The sequence below is a fragment of the Chrysemys picta genome, chromosome 1 (genome assembly GCF_011386835.1).
Source record: "Chrysemys picta bellii isolate R12L10 chromosome 1, ASM1138683v2, whole genome shotgun sequence".
NCBI classification, from domain to species: domain Eukaryota; kingdom Metazoa; phylum Chordata; order Testudines; family Emydidae; genus Chrysemys; species Chrysemys picta.
This window is the reverse complement of record NC_088791.1, coordinates 140,391,764-140,410,288: the sequence shown is the minus strand read 5'-3', so window position 1 is coordinate 140,410,288 and position 18,525 is coordinate 140,391,764. Positions and strand designations below refer to the sequence as shown.

General features: G+C 45.6%; 1 protein-coding gene across 2 annotated transcripts; it reads left to right on the top strand.

Moving 5' to 3' along the window:
* The first annotated feature begins 1,033 nt into the window (after positions 1 to 1,033).
* On the top strand, positions 1,034 to 17,349 carry LOC112060371 (uncharacterized). 2 transcript variants are annotated; one of them, XM_024110149.3, is made up of 14 exons: positions 1,038 to 1,271; positions 3,582 to 3,626; positions 4,909 to 4,962; positions 6,476 to 6,520; positions 6,829 to 6,873; positions 9,620 to 9,664; positions 9,792 to 9,836; positions 10,420 to 10,455; positions 11,028 to 11,072; positions 11,904 to 11,951; positions 12,989 to 13,036; positions 13,862 to 13,909; positions 14,380 to 14,427; positions 14,950 to 17,348. In XM_024110149.3, coding segments are annotated over exons 1-14 (624 nt in total). In that variant the 5' UTR covers positions 1,038 to 1,201; the 3' UTR covers positions 14,952 to 17,348. The 2 variants fall into 2 exon arrangements, with proteins under 2 accessions (XP_023965918.2, XP_023965917.2); XM_024110150.3 differs by lacking the exon at positions 4,909 to 4,962 and having other exon boundaries at positions 1,034 to 1,271; positions 14,950 to 17,349.
* Positions 17,350 to 18,525: the final 1,176 nt, after the last annotated feature.

Sequence of the window (18,525 nt, the reverse complement as noted above, 5' to 3'; positions counted from 1 at the left end):
ATCTGGGCCCAGCTCCCTTCTTTGAGTTGTGATGGCTCTGCAGAGTGAACAGGAGCAATTAACTGAAAAATCTTATTCTTTTCACTAAAGTCAGCTGCTCTGAGTCTAATTAGGCCCTGGACTACACTACAAGCTTATGTGGGTATAACATTGAGAGATGCAGTTATACTGACCTAACTCCCTGTACAGACAGCACTATGTCGATGGAGGGGGCTTCTCCCCTGGACCTAGCTACTGCCAGTGGTAGTACGAGAAGGAGAAGCTCTCCTATCGGCATAGCAGCATCCTCACTAAGTGCTACAGCAGTGCAACTGCAGCACTGTAGTGTAGACAAACTCTGCAAAGGGAGTAAATCTGCTGAGTAAGATGGGGCCAATTTTAAAGAGTAGAATTTCACTTTAATGACCTGTTCCCAGTGGAATCAACAGGAGTTTTACTATTGAATTCAATGAGTGCAGGTTCTAGGCCTAAAATTGTTTGGCCAAAATTTTCAGAAGTGGCATCTCACTTGAGGTATGTCATTTTGGGGTGCCCAAAAATTGAAGTATCGAAGATGAATGGTCACTTCTGAAAATTTTGGCCTTAGTGTCAGAAGAGCCTACAGCCCGGGGTATCCCAATTCCTGTCCTTAATGGGCTTCAGTTCTGTTTTTTCCTGTGTGAGCTAAAGAATCCTCCATTTCAGAAAGTGCCCCCATTCCTTTTCCCAGAGGTGGAATGCAAATTCTTAAGGGGATAATAATGCAGAAGATGTAAGTGAGTGACCCTCCCCCCAACTTAACTTGGATCCACTTTGCATTTGCAAACCAGTGACTGAGGAGAAAAACAGGAATTTCCACTGCCTGCTGTGCACATAAAATGTGGGAATGTGGTTTCAGGAGCCACTCCTGCCACAGGCAAACTGAGTAAGGTGCTTAACAGCATGGCTCCCTTGAACTCCCTTGACTCATCCTTTGTTACCCTCCCCCATGCTACTGCCATCAAGCTGCAATTATCATACCCCGCTGACCCTCCACCCTCAACTTCCCTCTAAGGTTCTTTCCTGATATTGGGAGGGGAGGGGCCCTGACCAACAGGAATGATGCTACCTGCCGAGGCCAGAGGTTTTAAGTAGAGACAGAACATCTCCTCAACTGCATACTAGCTGCAGTCTTTGGCTCTCATCCGTTGCTGTTGCTTTTACTTCCCACAAGTTGCTAACCATGCTGAAGAAGTTCCTGTTCACCTCGACCTTGTTAGCTTTGGTGCTGGCTTTCCCAAGAGAAATACCAGGTAACTCTTATGCTTTATAAACAGAGAGGGGTAGAGAGATGGACACGCAGAGGGAGAGACAGATAGAGACACTCACCCAGGCAGATGTTTGACTATTCAATAGGTGTCAGCCTACCACCAAATCAGAAATGGACAGTGATATAAAATGCACTTGTGTATACACACATACACACACAATTCATAGGGAAAGACAGAGATCCAGAGAGAAGAAGTGTTTGTGTAAATATATAAAGGGCATAAAGACACACACACACACACAAAGAGAGAGATGGGGGGAGAGACACATGAAAGACAGACAAAAAGAGAAAGGACACAAAAAGAAAGCGAATGGGAGAAACAGGCATGGAGAGAATCAGAAAAAGGTGTACAGTTTGTATATTGTTTCCCAACTATTGTATTGCTCAATATAATAGGCCCTTTTTTACGGTAGCTTTCCTGCTGACTCATAATTTGGTATGAACTGTGGACAAGTTATTTTTGCATATCTAGGGAATCTGTTAACCCCTGCATGGCCAAATTAAATGATATGTGACCTTGACTGAGACTGTGTGATCACATAGGGAAAGATCCCTCTTTGTAATGCATACTCTGGAGGCTAAGAAATTTAGTAACAAAACCACTAATTTAAAGTGCCAGTCACTAGTACTTAACAACAATACCTGGCACTTTATAAACCTATCTCTCAAAGCAATTTACAAAGGTAGGGAAGTAATTGTCCCTATTATACAGAGAGGTAAACTGAGGTTTAATGGGGTTAAGGCATAGTCCATTTGTGATCAACTCAGGAATAGAATCCAGGTGTTCTGACTGCTATTCTAGTGCCTCGGCCAATAGACCACAACTCTTATTTTAAGGGCCCCATTTGCTGTTCCCTAGGAGGGACACAGTAGTTTAGCTATAACTAATCCAATTTTCCCCTCATTACCTTCATTTTTAAAATGATTCCTAAATTCTCTATCACATACATTTTCAAAAAATACATGCTGTTTAATCATAACAACCTACCTATGTTGACTGATGTGTATTACATTTCCTAAAATGAGATGGATTCTCTGCTGCTGAGAGTGTGTGTTTGTTGAGGGGGGTTGTCAGTTGGTGTCACCTAAGGCTGAGTTCTGCCATGGTAGCAGAGAAATCAAGCTTGTTGGCCTGAGTCTGCAGCCCTGTTCATATGAGCTGCTCCTACAACTCTATTGTGGGGTTACAGTGAGAGCAAGGAGGGAAGCAGGGTAGCCTTCAAAGAGACATCAGGGATATATGAAGAGATGAGGTGAGGCCCCATGGTCTAAAAATCCAACACATTTTGGGGGGGGGAACCATTAAGAAGTTTACAAATCCTAGCCATGTAGATGAAAGAAAGAAAGAAAGAAAGAAAGAAAGAAAGAAAGAAAGAAAGAAAGATCTGTTTTGTTTTGTTTTGTTTTGTTTTTTTGCAGGTGAATGGGCTTTTGAGTATTGAATAAAAAGTAACCAAATATTTAAATATCTATCTGTCCTCTTGTGTATTTTGCTGGATATGTAATTGGTGTGTTAATGTTTCCATAACCACATCCTCCCATACTTTTTTGAACCATTCCTCTATGGTTGGCTTTTTTTTTTTTTCCAGTGAGAGGCTACCAATAGCCAAGCAGCTATTAGCAGATGAAAAAATTCTTCATTTCTTCTTGTGTGACTGTTTCTGCTAGGAAGTCCTAGGAGGATTACTAAAGGACCACTTGGCAATAATATCCAAAAATTGGTGATATTTGGATATGGCTTGCATCCCAATATTCTCTAATGATTACACATCCAACAAACAATGCAGGCAGAGCCCTCTGGCAGTAGCACAGCCTCCGCCCCAAGAACACTGTTTCAATCTCCATTCCCCCAGCCACTGTCTCAGACCCCAATCACCTGTAACCCAGCCAGTGGGGGAGGGGAAGCTCTTTGAATTATTCATCATCAGTAGCTGAGTCCTCTTTCTTTTCTAAGTGAGGAAGACTACAGATAGAAACTGATTATTTCTCCCACTATTGCAGGGAACCCATAGGATATCAGGGTGCAACTGCAGAAATATTCTGCAGATCTCAACATCTCATGGACATGGGGGCATGTAGCCATTTGTGGGGACAAGGAAAAAGCCCTCAAGTGATCAATGGCTCTCTGGACAGAGGACTTCTCAGACTGTGGGTCCTTCAGACACAATAGGGCACTGGGGTCTTGCAGAGCCAGGCCACTTGCTGTGTGGATTAGAATTGACAGGAATTAATTAATTGCCCCAAACTGTGTAATGAAATATGTTTAATTATTATGTATGGTTGTTGTCCCTAGATATGGTCACTTCTTACAGTGATGACACAACAGCGAGTCCTACTGGTGAGTCCCCCTTCTAATACCTTAATAATCCATTATAAGGTATGGTTGATCTGGAATGGGACAGGGAGGGTGCACAGACCCACAACTCCTTATGTACAAGTGATAGGCTCAGAGGAGTGTGTAGGATGAGGCACAGCTTTGTGCTCATGTGCAAAGGGACAATAGCTCTAAAGGAAGGGCTAGCCATAGCCTCTTTCAAGATCTAGGAAGTGTGACTGGTAAGGGTGTTCGAGGAGGCATTAGGGCTGCTCCTGCCCAGTGCTAGCATAATATCTCCAGCCTTCACTCTTGCAGTGCACCTCCTCCCATGCCTACCACTAATGTGGCTCTGGTGCTAGGAGCCTTTACTGAGCTCTTTTAAAATCTTGTGTAATTAACATGCTGAAAATGCATTTCTACTCTGAAAAGTGGTTGTAAATAAACGGCACCTTGGGGCTCCATGGTCAATGTCTTAGTGACTCCAGATCAAATGGTCTCCATTTACAGGTTAAAAAGTTCTTTTCTCAGCCTGGGTTTGCAGTCAAGCAGGGTTCTTTCTTGATCATGCACCATCACCTGTTGATACAGGTTCTGCAGGCCAGTTTTTATCCTGAGTGACAACTAAGACAACTTCTTTATCTTCAGTGGGCTTGCCCAGGTGCAACTGAATGAAACTTGATAATCGATTCTACTGATGAGTGGAATCCAGCTCCCTCTCTCTGACCCCTGTTCACATTTCAGGGCTAACAGGAGTAAAAAGAAGCAGAACCACTTGGCTGGCTGTTAGTCACTGAAGTCAGCAAGTAGAACTCAGAATATACATAGGGAACAGCCATTTTTACACAGTCACTTTTCAGAGTAAAACCACACTTTCAGATCATATTTTATATATAGCACCCAAAGAGCTTTAGACACTGAACAGAACAGCAGACAGCAATTGCAGCCAAATTCTCAAAAGTGGCCACTTGTTTTGGGAACCTCTATTTTTGGGTATCTCCTGCAGGGCTTCTAAAACCCAATATCCAAAACCAGCAGCCACTTTGGAAAATGTTCACCTTAAAGTCCTCAAAGATCTGTATAAACATTAATGAAAGAATCCTGGCAACCCGTCTGTGGGGAGGGTAAGTGTTGAAACACAGAAAGCCCAATTCTACAACCTTTGCTCATGAGCTCCCTCAGAGGTCTCCTATCCAAATATGGCTCAGGCTTTTTTGACTTCATTGTGATATTCAATGAGATCCCAGCCCTAAGATGACCTACAGTTTCAATCATGTCTGAGAGTTTCCTCATTTCTTATGATTAGTGTCCCCAGATTTCACCACTTCCTACATAGTGGAAACAACATCACAGACAAATGGTGAGCCTTGTTTTTCTTTGATTTATCCTCTAAATTGCTCAGATTGGTGTCCATCTTATTCCTAAGCCTTTCACAAACAACCATGAGGTACAATACAATATCTTAAAAATTAGATAAGGAAAAGATGTATTGTATTGGATCACATCTTCTCAATCCCCAGCATGGCTAATGCAGGATTGTTCCATACACTGTATTATCCATGGCTAAGACTATGTTTTAGTCACGGGTATTTTTAGTAAAAGTCATGGACAGGTCACGGGCAGTAAACAAAAATTCACAGCCCGGGATGTGTCTATAACTTGTACTATATATCCCTGACTAAATCTTGGGCGGGAGGTTGCCTGGGGGTGCTGCAGGTGCTGGAGAGGGCGGCCCTGGACCCCCTGCTGGCGCTGGGGGAATGGGGGTGGCAGCGCATGGCCCGGGACCACCACTGGGGGAGGGGGATGGGGCTGGCAGGCTTCCTACCTTGCTCTGTGCCTCCCCAGAAGTGGCAACATCCCTCTCCCTCAGCATTTAGGCGGAGGCGTGGCCAGGTAGCTCTTGTGCACTGCCTCCGCCCAGAGCGCCAGCTGTGCAGCTCCCTTTGGCCAGTAACTACAGCCAATGGGAGCTACGGAGGCGATGCCTGCAGGCAGAGGCAGCGTGCAGAGCTGCCTGGCCACGCCTCGCCTAAGAGCTGAGAAAGAGGGATGTCGCCACTTCCGGGGAGCCCCTCTAAGTAAGTGCTGCCCAGAGCCCTCACCCCGTCCCACGTCCCAGCCCTGAGCCCCCTCTCACACCCAAACTCCTGCTGGTGAGGGGGGCGCGGTGGCCTGAGACTGCCCCAGCAGCAGCTGGCCGGGGGGCCACCCAAGCTGCTCAGGCAGCCCCCAGGGCCAGCCGCGCCGGCCACTACAGGAGTCATGGAGGTCCCAGAAAATCACGGAATCCATGACTTCCGTGAACCTCCATGACAAACTCACAGCCTTATCCATGGCTTTTTCTTGTCCAAGGCTTGGTCTACACTAACACCCCAAATCGAACTAAGGTATGCAACTTCAGCTACGTGAATAACGTAGCTGAAGTTCGAAGTACCTTAGTTCGATCTTACCTCGGTCCACACGCGGCAGGCAGGCTCCCCCGTCGATTCCGCGGTACTCCTCTCGTCTAGCTGGAGTACCGCAGTCGACGGCGAGCACTTCCGGGTTCGACTTATCGCGTCCAGACAAGACGCGATAAGTCGAACCCAGAAGTTCGATTGCCAGCCGCCGAACTAGCGGCTGGGTATAGACGTACCCCAAGTGACTCAAGTAATGGAACTCCCACAGCTTTCCTTAAGGATACTGATCCATAGTCTAATAGAAATTCACTGTTTGGAAATATTTTCAGAGACAGCATTTCCCCCTTTTTCAATTTCATCCCTGCTAATACTCCATTACGATATAAGACAGTTTGATTAAGATGGTGTAATCAAGTCATTTCCCTCAAATGCTTCTAACGTTTTTCTGTCTCTCTTGCTTTATCTCACTAGATTTCACCAGATTTTCTACTGAAGAGGCAACAGCAGAAACAGCTGGTACGTCTCCTTTTGAAAAACAAGATGATTTAGTTTCCTAGAGACCTCAGAAAGTCATTGAGTCTCGTGGAAGTATCTTATGGTCCCTAAACCACTCCACTATTAACGATATTCAGCACTACAAGTCCTGTACAAAGATTAACTAGTGAATACTCCCAATCCCCCCATGAGGAAAAGGACCATTTGAAATCTTCTTGCACTTCTGTGCTCCCAAACTCAGTCCATTGAGAAAAAAACAGAAAAAAAAAAAGATTCATTTCCCTCACATGTGCCTCAAAATTTTTACCATCTGCTGTTGGTTTCTGTAGACTTCACCACTTCTTACACTGAGGAGACAACGGCAGAGCCAAAGGGTGAGTCCATTCCTTTAATGAACCTTCAGAAGTTTGTCTAGCTTCAATGCCCAAATCATCTCTAACAGTTCAACACCAAGTATTAACTTGACATTATTTAGTGATGGTGATTCCACCTCTTTCCCTGGAAACCACACCCACTGCTAGAGTTGCCAGCTGTCCGATTTTCAACCAGAACACCCGGTCGAAAAGGGACCCTGGCAACTCCAGTTGGCACCGCCGACTGGGCTGTTAAAAGTCTGGTCTGCAGTGCAGCGGGGGCCCGGGGCTAAGGCAGTCTCTCTACCTGCCCTGGCTCGGCATGACTCCTGGAAGCAGCCGCCAGATCCCTGTGGCCCCATGGCGCATAGGCAGCCAGGAAGGCTCCGCGCACTGTCCTTGCGCCCGCAGGTGCCACCCCCATAGCTCCCATGCTCAAGGTAGGAGCAGCGCATGGAGCCTCCCTGGCCACCCATGTGCCTAGAGGCCGCAGGGACCTGGCGGCCGCTTCCTGAGAGCCACAGTAAGCACCACCAGGACCCCAAACCCCCTCCCGCATCCCAACCCCCTGCCCCAGCCCAGAGTCTCCTCCCACACCCAAACTCCCTCCCAGAGCTTGCACCCCACACACCCCCAGCCCTGAGCCCCCTCTTGCACCCCATACCCCTCATCGCTTGCCCCACCCCAGAGCCCACATCCCCCCATACCCCAACTCCAGCCCAAAACCCCCTCCTGCATCCCAAACCCCTCATCCTTGCTCCACCCCAGATCCCGCATCCCCAGCCCAGAGCCCATACCCCTCCTGCACCCCAACCCCCTGCCTCAACCCGCAGCTCCCTGCTGTACTCTGAATCCCTCGGCCCCACCCCACAGCCTGAAGCCTCCTCCAGCACGCCAAACCCCTCATCCCTGGCCCCACCTCAGAACCCGCACCCCCAGACAGAGCCCTCACCTCCCCCCCCCTGCACCCCAACCCCCTGCCCCAGCCCGGTGAAAGTGAGTGTGGGTGGGGGAGACTGAGTGACAGAGGGAGGAAAGATGGAGCAAGCGGGGGCAGGGCCTCGGAGAAGGGGTGAAGCAGGGGGTGAGGCAGGGTAGTTCGGTTTTGTGCGATTAAAAAGTTGGCAACCCTACACTGCACCTTGAACTAGTGGCTAGCATATATAATTTTTCCTTTTGTTTTATCTTAGTGCGCTCTACAGCTTAAAGTTCCACTAGAAATGTGGCTTTTTATAAATAACACCTTGTTACTCAACTTACTTGCTCCATGTGCATTTTGAGTCCCATCTGTTAGAATAAGAGCAAATACGACAAAACATTTTCTCCAGTATTAACTGTGAAAAAAATGGAATTTTGTTTGGCTGTGTTCACACCTCTATTGTATTTACTTTCCAAGGCTATCCAACAGGCATGTTCATGGAAATAGAAAATTTTAAGGGCATATTAGAGAAGATTTACAGAAAGCAAAATTCAAATTCATAATTGCAAACATATGCAAAATATATTGATTCTAAGAATTACACTCATTCAGTCAGAGAAGAGAAATAATGCCATGTGACCTCTGTGTCCAATGAAAGTTAACCAACACAGTTTACATTTCAAATATTAAATCTAGAGACTAATCTTCAGAATGAATTGTTATTATTATTCATCTAATAATGAATATATTTAAGAAAATCCTAAACTGCTCATGGACAATTTATGAACAAAGAGGCTTAGTTTGTTGAATAAATGAGTCACTGAGAAGTAGTCAGTCAGTTTGATTTTATTGACAGAAACAAGTGTTTGCCATGGTTAATGCTGCAGGAGAAACTGCAGTTTTGGGAGAGAGGGCTGGAGTCCATTCTGTTTCATGCATCATCAGCAAATTTTCAGCTAAATTCAGACTGTAGAACCTCTAATAATAGATATGATGCAGCAAGAACACATCTAGATTTCCAGATCCTAGTTTGCAGCATGAGCAGGTAGAAAAAATCATTAGACTTAAGTGACCAGAGCTAGGCGGGAAATATTTTTCCCAATCCATGACAATTCTCGCAATTTCAAAAACGTCCTGTTCCGCTGTGGGATGGAATCAAGATTTTTTATATTTTTTACAAGAAAACAGAGGCAGACCACCAAACAGTCAGGTAATTGTGGCAGTCACTTGGGACGTAGGACCACCAGGTTCTTCAAGTTCCTGCTCTCCGTTAGCTGACTTGAAAATAAGTCCCCTACATCCCAGGAGAGTGCCCTAATACCTAGGTTAGCAAGTCAGTTTCTCACTCTTTCTGGCCTAATGAATATTCAATTATTTACATATGCTCTGTAGCCCAGTTGTTAGGGCATTTGCTCATAAGTTAGGCAAGTTGGGTTCAAGTCCCCACTCCCTGTAAACAGCAAGAACTTAAACCTGCTTTTCCCATGTCACTTGTATGCTTGGTGAGTGCCATAATCACCAGACTATTGGAGGATGGGTACCTCTTTGACAAGGAATTTCACCCTGGACCTGTGAAACTTTCCTAGTGAGAGTTCTATTGAAGCCATCCCTTTTGTGAGAAAAGTTTCTTGCTCGATGAATCTGCATTTTCCACTGAAAAACTCTTACACACTGAAAAATTCCCAACCAGTTCTCGCAGTCAGAGGAAATATATGTGAGTCTCACACACGGTCATTTTCCAAGGTGTGATTTTCAGAGTCTAACCACACTTTAACCTTAGCAGGCAGAGAAATGAGAAGAAAATTTCTTGAAAGCAACTAATTGATCTTTTGTGTTGGCTTTCCCTAGATATAACTACTTTTTATACTGAAGACTCAAGCTTACAGGCTACAGGTGAGTCAATCTCAATCTGCATTGTCTTTTGGCATTCCAAATCTAATCATGGAGAAATTCATTGAGACACTTGATTTGTTCTTTGAATTTTCCAATATTTGGATGTTGTTTTATGCTGCTTTTCTAGAGGACCCTGTAACCAGTGTGAGTGGAGAATACAAGACTGGATCTGGTAGGTTAATTTTGTTTTTTCTATTACTGTGCTATCATTATTTCTTTACTCTTCACAATTGAGGTGGCAGTGCTGCACGGGACCTTTTGTGGGAACTGATGCACACAGCTCTAACAGTGCCTCTCAGTCCTGCCACAATACCTCCTGTTATTTCCAGTCTGAGACACCCACACAACTCTGCCAGTGTCCCTAAATCCTGCCCAGCACCTCTCACTATTCCAGTTCTGGACTCTCCACACAGCTCTGCAACTACCCTCCAATTCTGCCCAGCAGTCCCCCTGCTATTCAAGCCTTGGGCTCTTCAGAGGCCTCTGCCAATGTCCCTCAATTTCACCCACAGCTGCTCCTGTTACTCCTTGTAACTTACTACCTAGCTGTGCTAGTGCACCTAAATCCTAACCCGCAGCTGTCCCCTTCTCACTCTGGGTCCAATTGCAAGCTCTCCTGGATGGCCAGTAGCACTGGAGTGCATCAGTATAAACAGATGACGAAGGCCACCAAACTATGAAAAATTCTATGGAAGAGAATGTCATTAATCAACTCTCCTGGCTGATATGCATATGATGTGTTTCTTTTTCTCTAGCTGAACCTACCTCTTTTGTGACTGGAGAAGAGTTCAGTGAGTGTCCTTTGATTGCATGTATTTTTTCATGTCATATTTCATGTCTTTGTGGCGAGCCATACAAGGCTTTTATAGCTTGACAGATGAACCATTTGTAGCTATCTGTGAGATGTGATTGATCATCTCATGGTATTGTTTCTGCTCCTTAGCTGAATGGCTAAAACATTTAAAAGAGAAGAATTCAGACTAACAAACAGCATTTTTAGACAATTTGTGTAACATTCCTGAAGTGTCCAGGTTTTGTGAACATCTTAATAAATCCCCAGTAGACATCAGAATCCTCGTGAATATGACTCTATATATAGCAACAGGATGATGCCTGCCCATTTATTTACCAATTTCTTTTTTCTTTAGTTGAGCAACTTTACTCTGGAAGAAACTTTGGGCTTTACTTCAGAGGGTCTCAACTGGGTATTTCCCAGTATTCGTATGTTCTCTAACTTAGTTACATTGATGTGTAGGACTATCTGCTGGCCATAGGCACCTACATGTCTGGAGCAATTTGAGGGTAAATCAACTATCTCTGTCCTATATACCCTGTTGTATATACCATGTTGTTTCTTTTCTAGAGGAATCCAGCACCAGTGGGAGTGGAGATCTGTGGAGTGAGTACTGTAAGTCACTCTTGCATTTTTCTGTTACTTTGTTATCACAGTTCCCTTCTTTTCTCTTCTTGCTATCAAAGACCCTTATTCCTATTAACTCCTGTTCTCCCTCCCCCGAGTATCGCCATTGTAATTCACTACTGTCCTGCACCACCTCTTGCTATATCAGTCCCGGGCTCCCCACACAGCTCTGCCAGTGCCCCTTAGTCCAGCCCTACAGCATCCTCTGTCCCTGAAGCCTTCTTTCTTCCACAGCTCTGATGAAAAACTACTAAATTCCAGCCGAGACCATAAATCAGAATGACTTATTAAACTTATCCAAATCTTTTTTTAAATCTGCCTCTGGGATTAGCTTGCTTAGTGGCTCCCAGCATCAGTACTTCTCTGATAGCCCCATCAGTTTCTGCAGATTTGTTTCCATTAAAAAAAAAATCTTCTAGCCTTTCTGGTTGTTAATAAAATCATTTTAACGTGCACAGTGCTGTCTTCTTTAGACTTTGGACAGCCACACACATAGCTCTTAATGGTGTGAATTTTACCATTCACCTCTGACCCCTAATAATGACAATTTAAAAGTCAGCATTTTAAACTTTCTCGTTGCTCATCTTTTAAACAAACATCCATTTACTCTGAGACAGTAGGCAGAGTTTCAGATTATGGGCAGGGCTTGAATAGAATACCTTCCCCCCCCCCCCCCCGTTTGCCCCTGGTCTGGCCCAAGTTTTTCCGCAAAGTGAAACCTGAAACATATGTGCGTTTTACATAGGATTGTGTTTTGTTTTCAAGGCTTTGCACAGATCTTTTGATTTTCCTAGAATGCTGTTGTTGTTTCTTCCATAGTTGAATCCAGCACCCTCACAAATGAAGCCTATTCAACTGGAACAACCAGTGAGTTCCCTTTACATTCATTGTTTTATTTTTCCATATGTAATTGTCTTTATCCAACTGGCTCATTGTACCTCTCATTCCCCTAAAAGAGCCACCTGCTAGAATCCAACAGCACAAAGTGACGTGGAGAGGAGATTAAGATGGAAAATTTTAAAGGTGTCAAATGATGCTTTAAAAATTGGGCTTGTGAGCTTTTTCTTTATTTATGAGATATAAAGAGGGCTGAAAGGGTTGTTTGTCTTCTTTTTTTTTTTTCTTGCTTTTTATATCCTTAGCATTAATTCAAGTTTCATCTCCTCTAGTTTGGCTAGAGGAATTCTTGGGGCTCTCAGGAGATGTATATTGTTGGCTTTCCATACCATAATAGAAGGGGAAGCTGGAGGGGCTGTTCAGTCTCTAACAAAGACTTCATTTCTCCAGAATGTTATCTGCTTATTTGAGTTAAATAGACATTAACCAAAACAAAAATAATAAAAATCAAAGTTGTAAACTGTCTGACTGAAAAATCCTTCTCTCAGCTGCACTACTTTCAGTCTCTTGACTCTTGTGTTGCATTTTTACTAATTATCTAATCATCGTAGATTCTTCCGGCCTGGACTGGACCTGAATTTCTAATAACAACACAAGTGGGGGGGGGGGGGAAAGAGTCCTAATCTCTCTAAAAACATACCGTAGAGGCCCTTTTTGTGTTTCAGTGAGAAGGAAAGAAAAGGCACAAGTTCAGTTTTTCCCTTTGTGGATCGCTATAGCAAACTGGCAGTGTTTGCATGGAAAACCCTGTTACTAGGTGCTGATATTTTTGGGAGAGAGTTCTGGGGGTTCTGCTAACTGGTGTTCAGTCCTGCCCCTGCCAAAGTCTGCTAATGCCCCATAATCTTGCCTTGTAGCCTCCTTGCTGCCCTAGTCATGGGCTTCCCAAACAGATCTGCAATATGCTCCTGAATCCTGCCCTGCAGCCCTATGAGGTTTTATGAAGAATTTTTCTTTAAAATAATGCAACCATACATTTCCCTATAATTCTGATGTTCTTTACACAGATGAATCCAGGACCATCTCCACTGACCTATATACGCTGGATGGAACATGTAAGAAGTCTTTTTTTCATGATTTTAATTTAGTTTGCAAACTACAGTTGTCTCTGTCTAAATTATTCCCCATAACAGATGTCCTGGCACCGTCTACCTTTATTCTTTGAAGATCAATAAGCATCAATTGGAATGTAAAAGACCACAAAGGTTTCCTTGCCCTGAGGGGGCATCAACGAAGGGTTTGCCCCAATATTTTTATTCAAGATATACAGAGGGCACAAAATTTGTGATTTAGGAAAATATTGTAGAGATTACCTTTTTGTTTGTGTTTGTACAGCGCCTAGCACAGCGGGATCCTGGTGCATGACCAGGGCTCCTAAGTGCTACAGTAATACATGTGATATGTAAAAATAATAGTCATATGAACTGAGGACCTATAAACTTATCACAAGATTCTGATTTAGATTCAGAAAAATGCAGTTCATTAACAGCATATCATAAAGTTAGATGTTGATAATATCTACAGGAGACATATGAGTCACAAGCACAGGGTACTACCAGTGCACCTCAACCCTCACCTGCTGCAATCCCTGCCATTTTAGTCCTGACTCTATCCTGCTCTTCCTGCAACTCTGCAAATGCACCATAGTTCTGACATGCAGAATGCCTAATGTCCCAGTCCTGGGCTTTTCACACTGCTCTGTTGATGCCCCTCAGTTCTGTCCAGCACTTTACACTGGATTGTCCTCAGAGAACCTCATTATAAATTGAAGAAAGGTCATAGCTAGTGAGAAAAGTGGCCCAATAAATTGTAGAGAGGTTCATTGTGAGGAACTGACCCTATGGATTTTCCTGATATTTAAATGTTCTTGTTTTCTGCAGCTGAACCCAGCACCAGTTTGAATGGAGAATCTGTGACTGAGGGAGCACGTGAGTTTTGGTTTCTGGTCTCCTTCTCTGGTGTTGTCCCTGAATACTCTCCAAGGTCCAGATAAATGGTCCCTAGTTGCAGGTTATTTGGGATCCAATGGACTGAATTTGAGGTTCTCTATACTTCTGAGGTTGATCTGGTTGGATGGAAAGAGAGAGGCAGAGGTTGTGGCACCTTGGATGGGTTAGAATCTTCCTAACTGGCTCCTTGCATGGCTTCTTCTTCCAAGCAGATGGGAAATCATAACTGTTGTGAGCTAAAAAATCCTCTCTAGCCTTTTTTGGGGCATCCCCTTTTTCCATCCTCTACCCTTGGGTCACACTAGTCTCCTCTCAGGCCTCTTCTCATTTCCACCTACTTCCCCAGGCACGACAGTGTCCTGTTCGGCTGATCCAGACCTTGAATTTCTCACTACAGCCTTTGGTGAGGAGAATCCCAGAGAGGTGACTGTTTGGTTTTCTCGTTACAGAGGGATCCAGCAACACCCAGGATAATGTGGGAAGTGAAGACCAGTCCTGTAAGTAAATCCTGCTCTGCCCCTTAGCCTCCAATGCTCTTTCCCATCTTACTCACGAAGTCCTCCCCCACCATTCCCTGAACAAAGGATACCCTAATCCCTCTCTGTGCATGAGCCCTAAATTATAGGATTCTGTGCTAACCAAAGGGACATGTTGCCCCCTTTCCATGAGACATTAAGGCCAACATTTTCAAAAGTGACCACAAAATTTTGGGTCCCAAACGGAGGCAATTAGATTCCTCAATATTGGGAACCTCAGAATGGAGGCACCCAAAATCAGTCACATAAATATAATCTATCTAGCCAAGTTTTTATAACAGTGCCCATCACCATAGTATCTGCAAACCTTGTAGAGCATCCTATAATCAATAAATAGGACCATAACAGAGATATGACTGAGAAATCCACAGCTCTCTGAATACATAGATTAATCTCTTTGTGACCCTAACATTGATTCTTATTTTATACTGAGGGGATTCGTAATTCAGTAGAACTTTCCTCCTTTCTTCTTTTTCTCTTTAGAATATGATGCACAAATAAATCCAGACTGAAGAGGCATAACCCACCTTCCAGTGACATCAGCTTTATCACAAAAACATTTAAGTCTTAGAACTACATAGCATTTAAGATTAGTTTTGTAGGATATTGGCTGTTAAATTCCTAGGAGTATTTTATATTCTGTGGTACTTTGATTCCTATTTGTGTTTTATAATTTATTAACAAGGTGGAAAAAAGGCAGCTCCTGAGTTTTAGTCCCATTCCCTTTTTGTTCCTAGGAATATAAAGAAGATGAGACTTCCTGCAGGTCACAAACAGCTGTTCAACCCAAACTCCTCCAGACTTTTAGGGACTCTTCACTCATAGCTATTCACAGCCTCACATAGGCCCCAGAATCCTCTGTGCTGATTCCTAAGATGTGAAAAGGAAGCTATAGTTATAAGATTTTATACATAAACAGTTGCCTTTAACCCTTTAAAAACTGGCTGTTCATCTGGTGGATGGAACCCAGGCACAGGTTAATAGCTAAGGCTTTTGGGTGGCCACTGGGAGGCACTGTGGGGAGGAAACATTTCTGGCAGCTGATAGATTGTGCTAGGACTCTCCTGACCTGCCTTTTTCCATGATTTACCAGGCCTGAGTTCCTAGTATTAGGGTTACCATACATCCGGATTTTCCCGGACATATCCGGCTTTTTGGTCCTCAAATCCCCGTCCGGGGGGAATTGCCAAAAAGCCGAACATGTCCGGGAAAATAGGGAGGCTAGGCTCTCTGAATTTGGGGTGGGGGGGGGGTGGGGGGGGGGGGGGAGGGCGCCTGCTGTGACATCATCTCGGTGCGACACTCGGCTCCTGCCAGGGGCTGTAGTCTGGCTGGGCCTCGCGCTCCAGGGAGAGCCAGGAGAGGGGAGCGGCCGAGAACTACAACTCCCAGAGGCCCCTGCGACGCGACCAACCTGCCCCTGTGAGGCAGCAAGCCTTCGGGGGAGGGGGGGCGCGGGCTCCGGTCCTTTGGGTGGGGGGTGTCTCTGGGCGCCGCTCGGCAGCCAGCGCCGGGCTGGGGGGCGCCCCCGAGGGGGTTGTGGACTCCAGCGCGTTGCGGTACCACCTGGAGGCTCTCTGGGGGAGCCGGCACTGTCCGGATTTGCGTCCCCCTGGGGCTGGAGCTGCGCCCCCATCCCCGGGCACCAGTCATGGGGCAAGCTGGAGGGGCCGGGGTGGCTGGCGAGCCTGGGGTATGAGAGGAGCCGCTAGTCGGGTTCAGCTGCCTGGAGGATGTTGTTGGGGTGCGTCTGCGGGACAGGATCCCCCTCTTCCCCCCCTCCCGTGTCTCCATTTACTTTCCTGAATGGAACTGGTGAAAATCAATCTGGCTGCTGCGTGCCCTGTTAGCCCTGTCTGTAAACCATGACCCAGGAGAAAACATTACCCAGGTCTTGCACCTTCATATCTTGTGAGGTGAGGCAAAGGTCAGGCTCCTAGCCACGCACCCCACTCATGATACACAGCCATAAAAATACTTTATGCTTGTAGAGCTCCTTCAGCGTGAGCATCACAAAGCGGTAAGTGGAAAATCATAAATAGGTGGAAACAGATCTTGGTGGTGCATGAAAATTCTCTCATTTTAACAGTACCAGTATAATGAAAGTGGGACAACTTCCTGGTATGGACTTGGTATCAAAGTGCTTGTACCAGTATAGAATTACATCCACACTTGGGGCTGTACTGGGATAACTAAATTGGTTTAAAAAAAACTATACCCCTAACCAAAATAGTTACCCTGGCACAAAATCTGTGTGTAGAGCAGGCCTTAGTGACTTGCCCAGGGTCACCGAATGAGGCAGTGGTATAGTCAGAAATGCAGTGCCAGAAGTCCTGTACACTAACAGCTGTCCTTAATTTTTAGCAAAATAGCTACTTTTTTTCCATTCTGTCCATCCAAAAATCTGCAATTCGGTGTATTTCAACTATATTAAGGCTCTCCGAATTTGGGGGGGGGGTGTCACCCGCTGTGACATCATCTCGGTGCGAATTGTTAGTTTTGCTGCAGCCACTCGCATTCGGGGTCCCCCGAGCGTCTTTTGCCGGAGCGCTACCGGCTTCACGGTTTGCAAGTTACTGTACCAAATAACTAAACCAGAGAACTGTATTTAAGCGGTGAATGTGCTTTCACCCAAATACTAAATAGAACCATGGTTACTATCTGGCCCTAGCGGAATCCCTTCTCCTTGACCACCATGATGCTATTCCTACCTCACCATTATGCCTAATAATCAATATTAATTTTCATTGCATTCTCCATGGTTTAGATTTATTTTCTTGTTTAGAATAAGGTCTCAATCTTAACTGCTTATTTGTAGCATTACCACTATCATCATCATTACTATTTGTATTACCATGGATTCTTAAATAAAAATATCTCATATAGATAACCATGCCTCCCTCACTGGCAGCTTGTTTTGCTCACAGACTTTTCTCTGTTTCACCCTCACTTTGTAGGTTTTACAAACATTTTACAGTTTATGAAGCACTTAGCAACCCCCCAACCAAGATCAGAGCGGGAGGGAGGAGGGGGAATGCGGGGTGCTCAGAGGAGGGGGCAGAGTTGGGGTGGGAACTTTGGGGAAGGGGTTGGAATGGGGGCGGGGAAGGGGTGGAGTTGGGTGGGGCCGGGGTGGGGAAGGGGCGGAGTTGGGGTGGGGCGGGGGCCCCTTGGAGTGTCCTCTTTTTTCAGTATTTAAATATGGTAACTCTACCTAGTATGACTTGCTTGCCCCTGCTGCTGGTTCCTGGCTGCTATCTCAGCAGAGAGGGAGCTACGTTGTATTAGGAGAACAGTACAGGAGTGAGCAGGAACTGGCAGGCATGTGGTTCAGAGTGGCTCCAGGAAGAGAGGCAGGACCAAAGGCTGTAGGCCTAGAGTAGGCGGGATCTCAGGCATTACAGAGTGAGGGGTGGGGATAAGATGGTGTGTTTTTTCATTCCCTTTGGGAATGGAGAAAGAACAGGAGTGGATAGGGGAATGCTGGGAGGACATCATCTTCGGGTCTTATAGGGGTAAGCAGATGGATTTAAAGGTGATAAGAACCCATGTATTTCTGCCAAATGAGTGCCACTGTTGTCTGGTGATTAGAGTTTGGGGATGAGGGGAGGGCTGCAAGTGTGGATTTCTGAGTTCTACGGTCATTTCTGGGAGTGGAGATCTGCCACAGGCATGCTATATGACCTTGAGCAAATCAATTTGGCCCTGTCTTCAGAGATGCTGAGCTCCAAAAACTCCAGCTCAACCTGTGAGTAGGGCTGCCAGGTGTCTGTTTTTTTTACCGGAACGCCCAGTCGAAAAGGGACCATGGCGGCTCCAGTCAGCACCACTGAAAAGTCCAGTCAGTGGCGCAGAGGGGCTAAGGCAGGCTCCCTGCCTGCCCTGGTGCCGCGCGGCTCCCGGAAGTGGCCGGCATGTCCCTCCCACTCCTAGGCACAGGGACAGCAAGGAGGCTCCGAGCACCGGTTCCACAGCTCCCATGCGCTGGAAATCGCAGCCAATGGGAGCTGTGGGGGTGGCACCTGTGTACGGGGACAGTGTGCAGAGCCGCCTGGCTGT

What these genes read in the sequence shown, in the direction of transcription:
- LOC112060371 (XM_024110149.3), top strand. Translation starts at nt 1,202, where the DNA reads ATGCTGAAGAAGTTCCTGTTCACCTCGACCTTGTTAGCTTTGGTGCTG. An exon ending in AGAATACAAGACTGGATCTG is followed by an intron (nt 9,837 to 10,419) that starts GTAGGTTAATTT and finishes CTTTTTCTCTAG; the next exon opens with CTGAACCTACCTCTTTTGTG. An exon ending in ATATACGCTGGATGGAACAT is followed by an intron (nt 13,037 to 13,861) that starts GTAAGAAGTCTT and finishes TGTTTTCTGCAG; the next exon opens with CTGAACCCAGCACCAGTTTG.